This window comes from Gorilla gorilla, chromosome 4 (assembly GCF_029281585.2).
Source record: "Gorilla gorilla gorilla isolate KB3781 chromosome 4, NHGRI_mGorGor1-v2.1_pri, whole genome shotgun sequence".
In the NCBI taxonomy this organism is placed as follows: domain Eukaryota; kingdom Metazoa; phylum Chordata; class Mammalia; order Primates; family Hominidae; genus Gorilla; species Gorilla gorilla.
In genome coordinates, this window is record NC_073228.2 from 163857080 (window position 1) to 163872767 (window position 15688).

The 15688-nt window shown below is 39.5% G+C and overlaps 1 protein-coding gene across 2 annotated transcripts in view; it reads left to right on the plus strand.

The window, feature by feature from the left end:
• The window catches only part of TTC1 (tetratricopeptide repeat domain 1), a 56095-nt gene that overhangs the window by 21796 nt on the left and 18611 nt on the right, over positions 1-15688 (plus strand). For both annotated transcript variants that reach the window (XM_004042924.5, XM_055387517.2), the window contains exons 3-5: positions 3953-4013; positions 5498-5610; positions 11942-11978. In XM_004042924.5, the coding sequence (XP_004042972.3) occupies positions 3953-4013; positions 5498-5610; positions 11942-11978 (211 nt within the window). The remainder of the gene's footprint in view (positions 1-3952; positions 4014-5497; positions 5611-11941; positions 11979-15688) is intronic.

Consider the following 15688-nt stretch of genomic DNA (forward strand, 5'->3'; position numbering starts at 1 on the left):
AGATGTTCAGCATGATACTGATAATTGCATTACTCTTAATTTGCACAATCTGTGGAGAGGGAAGCAGCAGTTCTTTTTCAATGTTTACTACTCAGTGGGCCACTGGGTTGTGATTTATCTGTTGAAACAATAGGATGCCTTACTTAGAATAATTGACCTTAGCTCACACCTGTAATCCCAGAACTTTGGGAGGCCAAGGCAGGTGAATCACTTGAGGCCTGGAGTTCAAGACCAGCCTGGGTAACATGGCAAAACCCCCATCTCTACTAAAAATACAAAAAATTAGCCAGGTGTGGTGGTGCATGCCTGTAAACTCAGCTACTCGGGAGTCTGAGGCACGAGAATCACTTGAATCTGGGAGGCAGAGGTTGCAGTGAGCCAAGATCATGCCACTGCACTCCAGACTGGGTGATGGAGTGAGACTCTGTCTCAAAATAAATAAATAAATAAATAAAAAATAACCTCAGAATTACATTCTGGAGCCTTTCGCTTTGCTACCTCAACTTTCAGTCCTTCAAGTTACAAAGGCAAGATGAGGGCTGGGCACACTGGCTCACACCTATAATCCCAACACACTAGGAGGCTGAGATGAGAAGATTGCTTGAGCCCAGGAGTTCAAGACCAACCTGGCCAACACAGTAAGACCCCATCTCTACTAAAAACAGAAAGAAATTACCTAGGGGCAGTGGTGCTTGCTTATAGTCCCCGCTACTCAAAAGGATCGCTTGAGTCCAGGAGTTCAAGTTTACAGTAAACTCTTATGGTGCCACTGCATTCCAGCCTGGGCAACAGAAGGAGACCTTGTCTCTGAAAATAAAAATAAAGACATGGTAAGTATTTCTCGAGCTGGCTGCTCAGGCCAGCCCGTAGCACTGATTCCTTTCTGTATACTTGAGACGTGGTTTTGCCCATTGGGAACTTGATGTTATAAATTTCCCAAAGAATGATTGGTCTCCTAAAACACGAACACACATACACACGCTTACTTCACAAGAGCTTGCTCCCGCAGTCTGATTGATTCATCTGTGTTCATAGAATATTCCTAATGAGTTGGCTCTGAAGAGAAGATTATAGATCAGAAAATAGCTTAAGATTTACATTCAATGCTAAAGAAATTGAAAACTCTTAAAGAGTGGGCATTAAGATCTAGTAACTTGATGATTTAACCCCTCTCTAAAGAATTTGTTTCTTAAATAACTGTTAACTGAATTTGTTATGTTGTCTTGGCTCTCCAACATCCAACACCCCTTCCTATTTGGAGGAATTCTCTTGTGTTGTAATCTTGTTGAGTGGCAGTACCCCATGTCTCTCACTTCATCCTCTGATAACCAAGGCTTGTGATCGATGCTTGGTATATTAGATGCTTCTGACCAAGACCTTAAATCTAGATTGAGTGAAGCAAAGACAATGGAATGGTTAGAGTTGATTTGCTGTCATTGCAGCCCTGTCCTGGCAAGTCTTTCACTAAAAGACATGCATTCTGCTTCTTAACAGAGCCTCCTTGAGTTCTACCTGCTTTCTTTTTTTTTTTTGAGACGAGTCTCACTCTGTCGCCAGGCTAGAGTGCAGTGGCACGGCCTTGACTCACTCCAGCCTCCGCCTCCCAGGTTCGAGTGATTCTCCTGCCTCAGACTCCTGAATAGCTGGGACTACAGGCGCCTGCCACCACACCCAGCTAATTTTTTTTTTTTTTTTTTTTTTTTTTTGGTATTTTTAGTAGAGACAGGGTTTCACTATGTCGGCCAGGATGGTCTCAATCTCTTGACCTCATGATCTGCCTGCCTCAGCCTCCCAAAGTGCTGGGATTACAGGCGTGAGCCACCACGCCCGGCCAAGTTCTACCTGCTTTCTAAGGCTATTCGTTAAGCCTCTCACTGATTCTGTGAGCACTGATATCTTTCCAGTAAACCTGCCCCCTAAAGTTTTTTGCTTAAGATAGTCTTTTGCTTGCATCCAGTAACCCTAATCAATACAGTAGAGATCATTACAATCTAAGCATCTTTCTTATGGGTAGTACTAGGTAAATATGGCCATATTCTTTTATTTTTTTCTGAATTCCTTTAGAATAGCCCTTCCCTCAGATACATTATATCTTAAAATGAATTGTTATTTGTACCTGCTGTGTGTCTGGCACATAGTACGTACCATAAAAATTAGATTCACTCTATACTTACCTTTTAGTTTCTTCATTGAGATTCACCAAGTGCTCTGTTTAATCCACAGTGTAATAATAAGACATTTGGGAAATACCCGGTCTCATCAATAGCATATTGACAAATCTTTTCCAGAGAAAGAATGTTTTTATTTTGGTTCCTGTATTAATCCATTTTCACACTGCTATTAAGAATTGCCTGAGAGTGGGTGATTTATAAACAAAAGAGGTTGAATTGACTGACACTTCCACATGGCTACAGAGGCCTCAGGAAACTTACAATCATGGCGGAAAGTGAAGAGAAAGCTGATGGTTTTAAAGTGTGGCACTTGAAAACCATCAGTTCTCGTGAAAGTGAACTCACTATCATGAGAACAACATGGGGGAACCGTCCCCATGATCCAGGGTCCGTCCCTTGACCCGTGGGGATATTTGGGTAGGGACACAGATCATATCAGTTCCTCATGTTAAAAGGACCAATTGTTTAGGTTCCAGGCTTCTCTTGTGCATGAAATACCCTGCTTAACTGTATTTCCTCCCTTTGAAATTACTTAATCAGAATGCTAACTGTATTTCCTCCCTTTGAAATTACTTAATCGGAAGCTTCAAGAAGGAGGAAAGAGCCCAGCACAGTGGTGTGCACCTATAGTCCCATCTACTCAAGAGGCTGAGGCAGAAGGATCACTTGAGCCCAAGAGTTCAAGGTCATAGTGTGTGTTGATCACATCTGTGAATAGACACTGCACTCTAGCCTGGGCAACATAGTGAGACCCTATCTCTTTTTTTTTTCTTTTTTTTTTTTTTAAGGGACTTTGGTAGATTTTCTGTTTTTGGGGTTTTTTTGTTGTTTTTGTTTTAAAGCACTGTCAAAAGGTGGCAGGCAGACAGACTCTTCTGGTTTGGCTTGTGCCAGTTATATTGTTAAGATGTTCCACAAAAAAGTGCACACACTCAGCATGTGTCTACTTTGCTTTGCAGGATAACATTCTCTCAGCCTTTGTGTTTGATGAGTTTTTGGCCATCTATGTGAGTTTCTGAGTTGTTTGAATAAGCTAAGAAAAGACAGACTTATTTATTTAGGTTTCTTCACATTTTCCTATGTTAACCTGCTAACAGTATAGTATACTGCCCTAACCCTACAGACATGGCTTGTACCCACGAATGTGCTCTCCTAGCATACTGTGTCTCCTTCATGACACAAACCATGAAGGGTTCTTATGAGGATTAAGGTACTTATTTCACAGAAAATAATAGCTTATTTATTGAGCCCTTATTTGCTAGTCACTGTATGGGCAGCTTTATGTATATTATGACATTAATCCATTAAACAGTAGTCCATAATACTATTAAAGCTTCATTTTTGAAATGAAGAAACTAAGGCTCAGAAAGATTCTGAAACTTGTCTGAGGCCACATAACTAGTAAGTACTAGAAGCTAGAATTTGAATTTACACTGGTATGCACACCAGTGCGTATGTTATTTAGTTTCATTTCTGAGTAAGTAGAAATTAAGTGATACTGTAATTATCATTCCATGCAAAAGATAGAAACATAGAAAGCAAAGGACATGCCAAGAAAACCTACATTTTTTGTTTTAAACATCAAGAATGCAATTGATAATTAGCCTGATGGTCATGTGTTTTTTTTCCTCTATCACTGTACAAGGTTTTGGTGAAACTGATGCAGTTCTCAAAAGTCAGACTGTTGCCTATTAAATAGACTTGTGCATAAGGAAAGCTCACCTTTTTGTTCACTTATAATAATATTGTGAGAAATTATGTAATTCTGTGATGTCTTTCAGAAAAGAAGAGAAGAGAGCACTAGACTAAAGGAGGAGGGAAATGAACAGTTTAAGAAAGGAGGTAAGATAACTTTCAGCACTGATAATCTGGTCATCTTGACTCCTCATCCTGTTGTAGAGTCTGTGAAGAAACCCCAAAGAACATTTGAAGAAACCCCAAAACCAGACTTCACAATACAGTGTTGCTTCCCAGTACCTTGGCATTTTGAGTTTTTAACCAGGCCAAATTATTCATCTGATGGTGACAAGTTACCATTTGTCTCTTGGCACATGCATAGTCTTTCTGTAATCCACTATCTGTTAGTCTAGAATCAGGGGTAAAACTCTTGAGCTCTTGCTTTGGAAAACACTAACCTGGAATGTTAAAGGTTATGTGCTGCATTGCTGTGAAAGCAGAGTCGCCGCTCCTCACTTGCTGTGGGGCTGTGAAAGCGGCCTGACTGCTCTGGTATGGCCTAGGGCTGCCTGTCCTTTGGTTGCTCTTTCTTTCTTTCTTTTTTTAAATTCTCCAAACTGCTTCAGAAAGGTTGCTCTTTCATGTGCCATTTTCTTTGGATGCCTTAAGTAGGGAGATTCTTCATGTCCTTCTGCATTTTCTACATTTGTTTAGAAATAAGTTGGTGGCGTTCATTCTGATAATTTGGGGTAACTATTTGATCTTAGAGCAAAAGTCTTCTGTCACATCTTAAAGTATATATGCTTTAGAAATCTAGGAGTGTTAACATCTTCCGCTAGTTATTTTCAGGTTTTTAATTTTTTTCTTATTGTTTTCCAGAAGTTACCCTATTACCTGATTTCAGATTTTAGGTTTTTTTTTTTTCCTATATCTTGGTTTAGTAATCATTAATATTGTTTTCTAATAGAATAAACACTTCTAATTTTGGAAGCATATTTTTTGTATGTTAATATTAAATATTTCAAACCTGAGAAAGGAGTACATAGGCAATTTTCTATTAGTATCCTGACCATAATTCTCTTTTTCACCATTTTCTCTTTTAAGGTCTTGATTTAAATATTGATTTTTACATTGTTCCTTTTAGCTCTATCAAATGTCTCTCTTCAAACATTTCACAGATGCTGTTTTAGCCAGGTTGACTGTATGAAAGCACAACAGATTTAATGAAAACAAATATGTATAATTTTTTTCTTTATCTCAGGCCATGGATCCCAGAGTTTAGTCTCTTTCCTCTGTCCAGTTCTGTAACCTCCTTTGAAAACTCCTTTCTGAATTGCCCAGCCAAATGAAAACTGAACATTGAGGGAATGCCAGGACTCCTGAGTATTGAGGGCTTGTCACTGACAGCATGTTCAGCTGTCAGTTCACCAAGCACAGCCTGTGAGATTGGCACAAGCAAGCACTGTTCCTTTAAAGAGAGAAGAAAAGAAGAAATGATTTTTACTGCCCCAGACTTAATAGACTGTTACCATCTTTTAACTCAAAACCTTCATCCTATGAATGGAAAACAGTGCTTCTGAGATCCTGTGGAATATAGTAGTATCAGGAATAAAATCAAAATGACCACTCATCCTTTATCTTATCCTCAGATTATACAGAAGCTGAAAGTTCTTATAGTCGAGCCCTCGAAATGTGCCCATCCTGCTTCCAAAAGGAGAGGTCGATTCTGTTTTCAAATAGAGCTGCAGCAAGGATGAAACAGGTATGTATCTTTGACCTTTTCTTTTTAAAAAGCACATGGACTTGCAGTCTTTTCATACCATAGTTTCTCTCCAGAAACTAGCATAGAGGTTGCTGCCTCCCTTTTCCTGCCCATATATTTCCCTGATGTAAAGGCCACAGGGAGAATAGAAAATCTTTTGAAAAACTTGAGTCAGATTACTGTTAACATTCCCCGTTAAAGTAGCTGAGTGAATACTTTCATGGAAGGAGGGCTGGCAAATTTTTTGCTAAACTAGGTCAGGTTAATGAAGCAATGAGCCAAGCAGTGCATGTCCTAGAATAGCTCTAGATCCTTATTTTAGGCCTCTGGAATTCTGGATAAACATGCAAAGGCACAGGGAAACACTGGTAAAAACTCTGGGCTTTAAAGCATCTTTAAAGATGGTTATTCCCAGGATTCTGACTTTTCTGTTCAAAGTATGGACACTTGGAGAAATCTCCAACAGCTGGGATAAAAGGTACCCTTAAATGCAAAATAGGTGTCAAGGAACTTTGAAAACATTTTGTATTTCCAAAGGACTGAGAACCTAGTATAACAAGGTGAGTATGGAATAGGTGAGAGTACAAATATATTTGTTTTATACCATGACCGTATTAAAAGTTAGATTTGGGCCAGATGCAGTGGCTCACACCCGTAAACCCAGCACTATGGGAGGCCGAGGCAGGCACATCACCCGAGATCAGAAGTTCGAGACCAGCCTGGCCAACATGGTCAAACCCCATCTCTACTAAAAATACAAAAATTAGCCAGGCATGGTGGTGGGCACCTGTAATCCCATCTACTCAAGAAGCTGAGGCAGGAGAGTCGCTGAACCCTGGAGGCGGAGGTTGCAGTGCACTGCACTCTAGCCTGGGCAACAAGAGCAAAACTCTGTCTCAAAAAAAAAGTTAGATTTGTTTCTGATTTGTCTGATTTTCCTATTTAGTCTTCATAATCGTTGGATTGAAATGAGAGTGGTTTTTTTTTTTTTTTTTAAACAATACCACTTTTTAAACTATGGCTACTTACATCCAAAGTACAAAGGATAGGTTATTTAACATACCTTTAAGCAACCATGATGCTGGCTCAAGATTGGAAGTGGCAGTGTTTTCATTTGTTTGTTTAGATCAGATATCTCTTTGATACTGTCTGAAATTCTCAAATGCCTCTACCACAGTCACTTTAGGTAACAAGGTTTTTTTTGTTGTTGTTGTTTTTTTTAAAGGCCCCAGGGCAGGGTTTGGGGGGTGGGTGCTTGAATGCTTGGACATGCAGAAAGGTTACGGTTTTTTTTTACCAGAACTTGTATAGGATTCAATCTTCAAAGCAGAGTATTTTTGGAGTATTTCATGTGGCATGAGAGAAGAAATAATTTTATAGTATACAAACCAACATTTTGTATTAGAGAAAACAAAACAATTGGTTTAACTTTATTTAAAACAATATTCATTAATGTGTCCCACCAGCAATCAGAATTAACATCTAACAGTTTTTACACTTACCTGGAAAATTCTGATCTTTTGGATTTGCTTCTCCATTTTGCCACATTTTTAGACTGGACATTGTCATTGTGAAATAGGATCAAGGATGCGCCTTCAGTATCAGAGGAAATGCACCATACCCAGTTGGCTCCTGGGATTTGGGATTCTTTGTTTCTACAGTTGCCCAAGTTATTGATATTTCTAGGTTTGGGCTCGCATAAATAGTCTGGTTCTTGAGTTAGGAAAATGTATGGTCTTGTTAGTATTTTGTCTGTCACATCTGAGGAGAACTCAAAAGAGCATTGCTCTATGATTGTTGCCTGTTCAAAGAATAGTTTTGTTGGGAAGTTTTTTGTTCTTTTAAGTTGCGTTCCTTTTTTTTTTTTTTTTTTTTTTTTTTGAGATGGAGTCTCACTCTGTCACCTAGGCTGGAGTGCAGTGGTGTGATCTCGGCTCACTGCAACCTCCGCCTCCCGTGTTCAAGCGATTCTCCTGCCTCAGCCTCCTGAGTAGCTGGGATTACAAGTGCCCGCCACCACGCCTGGCTAATTTTTGTATTTTTAGTAGAGACGGAGTTTCACCATGTTGGTCAAGCTGGTCTCGAACTCCTGACCTCGTGATCCGCCCACCTCAGCTTCCCAAAGTGCTGGGATTACAGGCGTGAGCTGCCGTCCCTGGCCTTAGGTTGCATTTTTAATACTTTATGAAGACTCTAAAATGAGAGACTTGATAACTTCTAGGATTAGTACCCTGACACAATTTAAGGAGCATATTATATTCTAAGTTTTTCAAGGAAATGATGGTTTAACTGCTTTAAGAGGTAAAGATGAAGAATTTCTGAAAGGCAGGTTTGCAAGCTCAGCATCCCTGACTCAGTGCCCCTGGCCACACTTCACATTTCATATCTGGAGAGAGAAAAGGTAACCTGGAGCTAGGGCAGAGTTTCAGCTCTAGGTCTCGCTAGCTACACAAGAGCAGAGCCCTAAAAGAATAGGTTCTCTTTTTTTTTTTTAACTACTGTCCTTATATATTATATACATTGTTTTATATGTATAGTTAGATTTGTTTGTCCTTATATGTTTTGTACATTTGTTTTGTCATTATATATTATGTATACTGTTTTATATAGATAGATAGTTACCTATATATAAAAATTATGAAAGAATGGTAAAGTTGTGATTTTTTTTTTTTTTTTCACACACTCCACTTTGGGGACTACCATTGTAAGCAGCAGGCAACACCTGGGTCCTCTGAGGTATTAGTAGACTATGAGCCTCAAACAAAAGTTTCTGCAATAAAATTCCATAATTCCTTGATTTGAGGAGACAGTGGATAAGATGCACTACAGCTTAATAATCACTTCTAGGCACACAAAGAATACCACCACAACAGTTGTACACATGAATTGTAAAGATTTATTTCTATTTCAGAAACTGTGAAATTGTGTGTCTTTGACTTATAGAAATGTGATAAGTTGAAAAAATATTAACTTATATAAAGTTATACAGATTACTTATAGGACTTCTTAGAGTTTTTAATATTTGAATTGGTATGCTGAACATTGAAAGAGAAATAAAAAAAGGTCCCAGATGACCCTGAAACCTTTTTTGTTTTGTTTATTGTGGTAAAATACAGATAACATAAAGTTGGCCATTTTAAAGTACAGTCATGAGTCACTTAACAACGGGTATACTATTCTGCGAAATGTGTTATTAGGTGATTTCATCATTGTGCGAACATCATAGAGTATACTTACACAAGTCTGGATGGTATGGCCTACTACACACCTAAGCTATATGGTATAGCCTATTGCTCCTAGGCTACAAACCTGTACAGCATGTTTCTGCACTGAATTACTATAGGCAGTTGGAACACAATGGTAAGTATTTGTGTATCTAAACAGAAAAGGTGCAGTAAAAATGCAGTATTTTTTAAATGGTGCATCTATATATATAGATATATATACACACACACACACATATGTATACACACACACACACACATACATATACCGTGTATGCCATAAATGGATCTTGCAGGACTGGAAATTGCTCTGGGTGAGTCAGTGAGTGAGTGGTGAGTGAATGTGAAGGCCTAGGACATTACACTACTGTAGACTTCATAAACATCTTACATTTAGGCTTCACTAAATTTATTTTTTTTTATTTTTCTTTAATAAATTCACCTTGGTTTACTGTGCCTTGTTTTCTTTATAAACTTTTAAATTTTTTTAAACTCTTTTATAATAACAGCCTAAAACATAAACATGTTGTACAACTACAAAAATATTTTCTTTATGTCCTTTTCTCTTCTGAGCTGGGGCAGGGTCTTGCTCTGTTGCCCAGGCTGGAGTGCAATGGCACGGTCATCGCTCACTGCAGCCTTGAACTCCTGGACTCATGCGATCCTCCCACCTCAGCCTCTCCAGTAGCTGGGTAGCTGGGACTACAGACCTGCACTACCACTCCCAGCTAATTTTGTTTGGTTTTCTTTTAATTTTTTTTTTTTAATTTTTTTAGAAATGGGGTCTTGTGTTTCACAGATTAGTCTTGAACTCCTGGCCTCAAGTGGTCCTCCTGCTTTAGCCTCCCGAATCACTGGGATTGTAGGCGTGAGCAACCGTGCCCAGCTATATCCTTATTCTATATACTTTTTTCTATTAAATAATTTTTTTTTTTTTTTACTTTTTAAACTTTTCTGTTGAAAACTAGGATGCAAATACATACAATAGCCTAGGCCTACACAGGATCAGGAGCATCAGTATCACTGTCTTCCAGCTCCACATCTAGTCCCACTGGAAGGTCCTCAAGAGCAACACATACATGAAACTGTCATCTCCATCTCCTATGATAACAATGCCCTGTTCTGGAATACTTCCGATAGGACCTGCCTGAGGCTGTTTGACAGTACACTTTTTTTTTTAGTAGAAGGAGTACACTCTTAACATAATAAAAAGTAGTGTATAGTAAATACATAAACCAATAACAGCCATTTATTATGAAGTATTATGTATGTGTTATGCTTTCTTTCTTTTTTTTTTTTTTTTTTTTGGAGACGGAGTTACTCTGTTGCCTAGGTTATAGTGCAATGGCGCTGTCTCAGCTCACTGCAACCTCTGCCTCCTGGGTTCAAGCAATTCTGCGTCAGCCTCTCAGGTAGCTGGGATTACAGGTGTGTGCCACCATGCCCAGCTAATTTTTTTGTATTTTTTCTAGAGATGGGGTTTCACCATGTTAGCCAGGCTGGTCTCGAACTCCTGACCTCAGGTGATCCGCCCACCTTGACCTCCCAAAGTGCTGAGATTACAGGCATAAGCCACCATGCCCGGCCTGTGTTATATTTTCACATGACTTGCAGTGCAGTAGGTTTGTTTACCCCAGCATCACACCAACACCTGAGTAGTAGGTTATGCCATGATGTTATGACAGCTACTATGTCATTAGGTGATAGGAATTTTTCAGCTCCGTTATACTTCTATGGGACTACTGTTTTATACACAGTCTATCATTGATTGAAACGTCATTATACAGTGCATGACTGTAACAATTCAGTGGATTAAAATACCTTCACAGTGTTATATAGCCAACACCACTATCTAGTTCCAGAACTTTTCCATCATCCTAAGAGGATCCTCCACACTCCTGAAACTTTTTTTTTATTTTCTGAGATGGAGTCTTGCTCTGTTGCCCAGGCTTGAGTGCAGTGGCGTGAACTCAACTTACTGCAATCTCCACCTCCTGGTTTCAAGCAATTCTCCTGCCTCAGCCTCCCAAGTAGCTGGGACTACAGGCACCCACCACCACACCCGGCTAATTTTTGTATTCTTAGCAGATACAGGATTTCACCATGTTGGCCAGGCTGGTCTCGAACTCCTGACCTCTAGTGATCCGCCCACCTTGGTCCTCCAAAATGCTGGGATTACAGGCATGAGCCGCTGTGTCCAGCCCTGAAACTGCTTTTGATTGAATCCTGAAACAATTTGGCTGACACTGCTGTGAAATATTCTGCAAAATATTTAGTATTTGCTACAGTAGGCATTGTGAGAATATTGAACACTTATTTGAAATAACTTATTTCTGTAATACAAAAATTCCTAATTTCAGGAAAATGGACATTTTAGAGCTGCAAGACGTCTTATATAACATCCAGTCTACCCCGCTCCTATTTTAGATGAGACAAACTGAGCCCTAGAGAAGGAAAATAGCATGGGCAATGTTAAAGAGCAGGTTATTGTCAAAGCCAGGACCAGAATTCAGTTCTTTGACATCCAGTGTTCTTTCCGCTATGTCATGCTTCTAGATTCAGAAAGTTCAATTAGTTAGATATTTTGTTTAAGAGTTGTGTATTTTTGTTTGATCAGTGGATAAATTAAGGTTTATAACTGAGACTACATGACAAGCCACACTGTGTGTCTGTAGATGGAGCATCTGTATACTTTCTGAAATATACCCCTTTGGGGTATGATAGTATAACCACTAGCCAGAGAGGAGGGTAATTCAGTTATTCACATGTCAGTCATTTGCCCTGTTTTAGGTCACAAAGTTTCTCAGTGTCAGCATTCTAATGTAAAGTGTCTTGCAAATGTAATAGGTCAGTTAGAACAAAAGACACTTTCAGAAAAAAGTGACTTGAATAAGTGTTACCAGGAGGCCTTCAGATCAGAGCCATCCCCATCCTCGTGTTAATTTTGAGTTTTGTCTTGGAAGTAACATTCAGGTTTTTACGTAATTTCTTTGAAAACCATTCTGTATCTCCATAAACAGTTATTAGTGATCAGATCATGTCATTAAGCATTTGGGCCATTAAGATAAAACTAGGGCAACACATATTAATACTGTTTTTCTTTTTAGGACAAGAAAGAAATGGCCATCAATGACTGCAGCAAAGGTACAGCTTTATTATCTTATTACATGTTAACATACAGGAGCATTATGTCAGACAGAGGGTCTTTGGGTCAGGTGTGCACTTGTACATGTGTACCCTTCCTCTGGGGCCTTGCAAGAGGCGACTTTATAATTATTTTCAAAGATACTATATAATAGTCAGAGTAACTGCTTTTGAATGGATAGTTCAATCAGTTTCTCCTCTACTGGTAAATACATGAAGAAAAATTCAGTGCTCTAGCCTGGGCAACATGACAAAACCCTGTCTGTACCAAAAATACAAAAGTTAGGCAGATGTGGTGGCATGCCCCTGTAGTCCCAGCTACTCGGGAGGCTAAAGTGGATCACCTGAGCCCAGGAGGTTGGGGCTGTGATGAGCCATGATTATGCCACTTACTCCAGCCTGAGTAACAGAGTGACCCTGTCTCCAAAAGAAAAAAGAAAACTTCAGTGCTCTCTTGGCAACAGAACTCATGGAATAGAATTTACCTCCTGTAGTCTCTGAATTACATTCTGTTGAGATTCAAAGTGAAGATCGTAGCTGCTATTAGAGCATTTGGATCTGTGTGTTTTGAGAAGGGGGACAACTGTGATGAGGGACAGTTTCTGTTAGTGAATTGATAGTCTTTTCAAGTGTCATAATTCTTCCAAACCTACTTCACATCATTTTTTTTTAACCCTTTCAGATTCTACACAATGAATCAAGCCTTTGCTATATGATATCTAAGTTCTATTAAGGTCTTATCACCCCACTAACTTTTATAGGGACACCTCAGACATAGGGTCACTACAGTTTTTTTGTGTTTTGGGGTTTTTTATTTTGTTTTGTTTTTCGAAAATTGCCTGATAGGCCAGACAGGTGCCTTGCCTTTCTCACCAACTTCATGTGGAGAATATACATAATCACTTTTTCTTGCGGCTTAGTCTCAGAAGTTTTTCTAGCAAATCACTATTTTTGTGTTTTCTATTTTTTTAGTTTTTCTTCTTTGGATAATAGTTTCTGGGAGAATTATAGAGTGGAAGAGAACCTTATATGTTATCTAGATCCCCTGTCACACTAAGCATATATTCCCCTGCTGTTAGCAAAAAGGGGTCCTGATCCAGACCCCAAGAGAGGATTCCTGGACCTCTCACAAGAAATACTTCAGGGCAAGTCCATAAAGTGAAAAAGCAAGTTTATTAGAGAAATAAAGAAACAAAAGAATGGCTACTCCATAGGCAGAGCAGCAATGTGGGCTGCTCAGTAAAGTATACTTACAGTTATTTCTTGATTATATGCTAAGCAAGGGGTGGATTACTCATGAGATTTCCAAGAATGGGGCAGAGATTTCCCAGAACTGAGGGTCCCTCCCCTTTTTAGAATATATAGGGTAACTTCTGAATGTTGCCATGGCATTTGTAAACTATTGTGGTGCTGGTGGGGATGTCTTTTAGCATGTTAATGCATTATAATTTGCATTTAGGGAGCAGTGAGGATGACCAGAGGTCACTTCCATCGCCATCTTGGCTTTGGTGGGCTTTGGCCAGCCTCTTTACTGCATCCTGTTCTGTCAGCAGGGTCTTTGTGACCTGTATCTTGTGCCAACCTCCTGTCTCATCCTGTGACTAAGAATGCCTTAACCTCCTGGGAATGCAGCCCAGTAGGTCTCAGCCTTATTTTACCCAGCCCCTATTCAAGTTGGAGCCACTCTGATTCAGATGCCTCTGACACTAATTTTTTATGTAATTAATTTGGTGCCCTCTCTACTGGCTTTCTTTTCTTTATATTTGGTATTTCCTTATAGTATCTGAATGAAACTGTTTCTATATTATAATATAGAAGACCACTTCTGATCTGTTACCACGTTGGACTGGAACTAACTCTGAATGTACTGTTTTGTTTGGAAGAAGTTATTTAACCTATTTCCTTTATGTGAGGATGTGTGGGTTTGGGAAGTTTAAATTAGGAACAAGCTGCTGGTTTTCAAAGCTTCTTTCTCTATAACCAAATGGTGAAAAAATGCCTTGTAAGCGTGATTAGCATGGTATGTTGTAAGAAATAGTTCATTTCCATATGAAACAGTTTACTTCCAGCTGCAGCCCGAAGTGTAGGAGCCTTGCCTAGAAAATGAGGGAAAGGAGAAGAAAGTGTTTTCCAACCGAAGTGTTTTCCGCATTTGTTTTTGGATTTGCTTAAACTAATATTTATGTGGTTAGACATGGTCGTTATGGATACATGCATTGTATTCATAGGCAAATTACATTTATATCAATATGGTTTGTTTGTATCGAGAGCCCCCGACATCCCCCACCCTCCACACACACACACACACACACACACTCTCTCTCTCTCTCTCTCTCTCTCTCTCTCTGTCTGTCTCTCTCCCCTCTCTCAATTCATAAACCTTGGCAAAGAACTTAGCTTATTTCTGAGGTCATATTGGAGCTCCAGGGTTTTCATCCTTGACATAAAGTTTAAGTTCATTCTCACCTCAGTCTCCTAAGTAGCTGGGACTACAGGTGCACGCCACCACACCCAGCTAACTTTTTTTATTTTTTATTTTTTATTTTATTTTTTGGGACAGAGACTCGCTCTGTTGCCTAGGCTGGAGTGCAGTGGTGCCATCTTGGCTCACTGCAACCTCTGCCTCCCAGGTTCAAGCGACTCTTCTGCCTCAGCCTCCTAAGTAGCTGGGACTACGGGCGCATGCCACCATGCCCGGCTAATTTTTGTATTTTTGGTAGAGACGGGGTTTCACCATATTGGCCAGGCTGGTCTTGAACTCCTGACCTCGTGATCTGCCTGCCTCGTCCTCCCAAAGTGCTGGGATTACAGGCGTGAGCCACTGCCCCCAGCTCAAGATTAGGGTTCTTTCAGAAAACCTTCTCCTGACCCAATATTCTCCTTCAATTGCTGTACCATTTATCTGATCCCTTTCATTGAAATAATTGTCTATACTTGGCTGTCTCTACTTTGTCTTATCCTATTTTTCTCCTTACTTCACTTCCATGGAGCATTTGTTTTATCCATGCCATTGAAACCCATCTTGTAAAGGTCATCAGCAGTTTCATCTTGCTCAATTTAGTCGTTGCTTCTCTAGCCTAACTTTACTTGACCTTACCTGCATTTAATACAGTTTATCATTCCTTTCTCCTTTAAAATTCTCTCTCTTAAATTTAATGAACTCTATTCATTTTTTCCCTGCTTCGTTGGCTATTCCTTCTTATTCTCCTCTGTTAGCTTTTATGTCAACTTCAACATTTTGGAAGTCTCTAGATCTTAGTCCAGCGTGGGACCCTGTTCTTTTTTTTCCCCCTCTGTATTTTCTCCCTAAGTGATCTCATTCAGTTCTGAAGCTTTAAATACTATCTATAAATTAGCACAATGTAGCCATTCCACCTTGTGTGTATATTTCAAAACATGTTATGTTATATTTATGTTGTATACCATAAATAAACACAATTTTTATTTGTCATTTTAAAAGTTAAATTAAGACGGAAAATGCACAGATTTTTTAACCTAAGAAATTAGAGCAACAGGCCGGGCACAGTGGCTCACGCCTGTAATCCCAACACTTTGGGAGGCTGAGGCTGGTGGATCATGAGGTCAGGAGTTTGAGACCAGCCTGATCATTATGGTGAAACCCTCTCTCTACTAAAAGTACAAAAATTAGCCGGGCATGGCGGCAAGTGCCTGTAATCCCAGCTACTCAGGAGGCTGAGGCAGGAGAATCA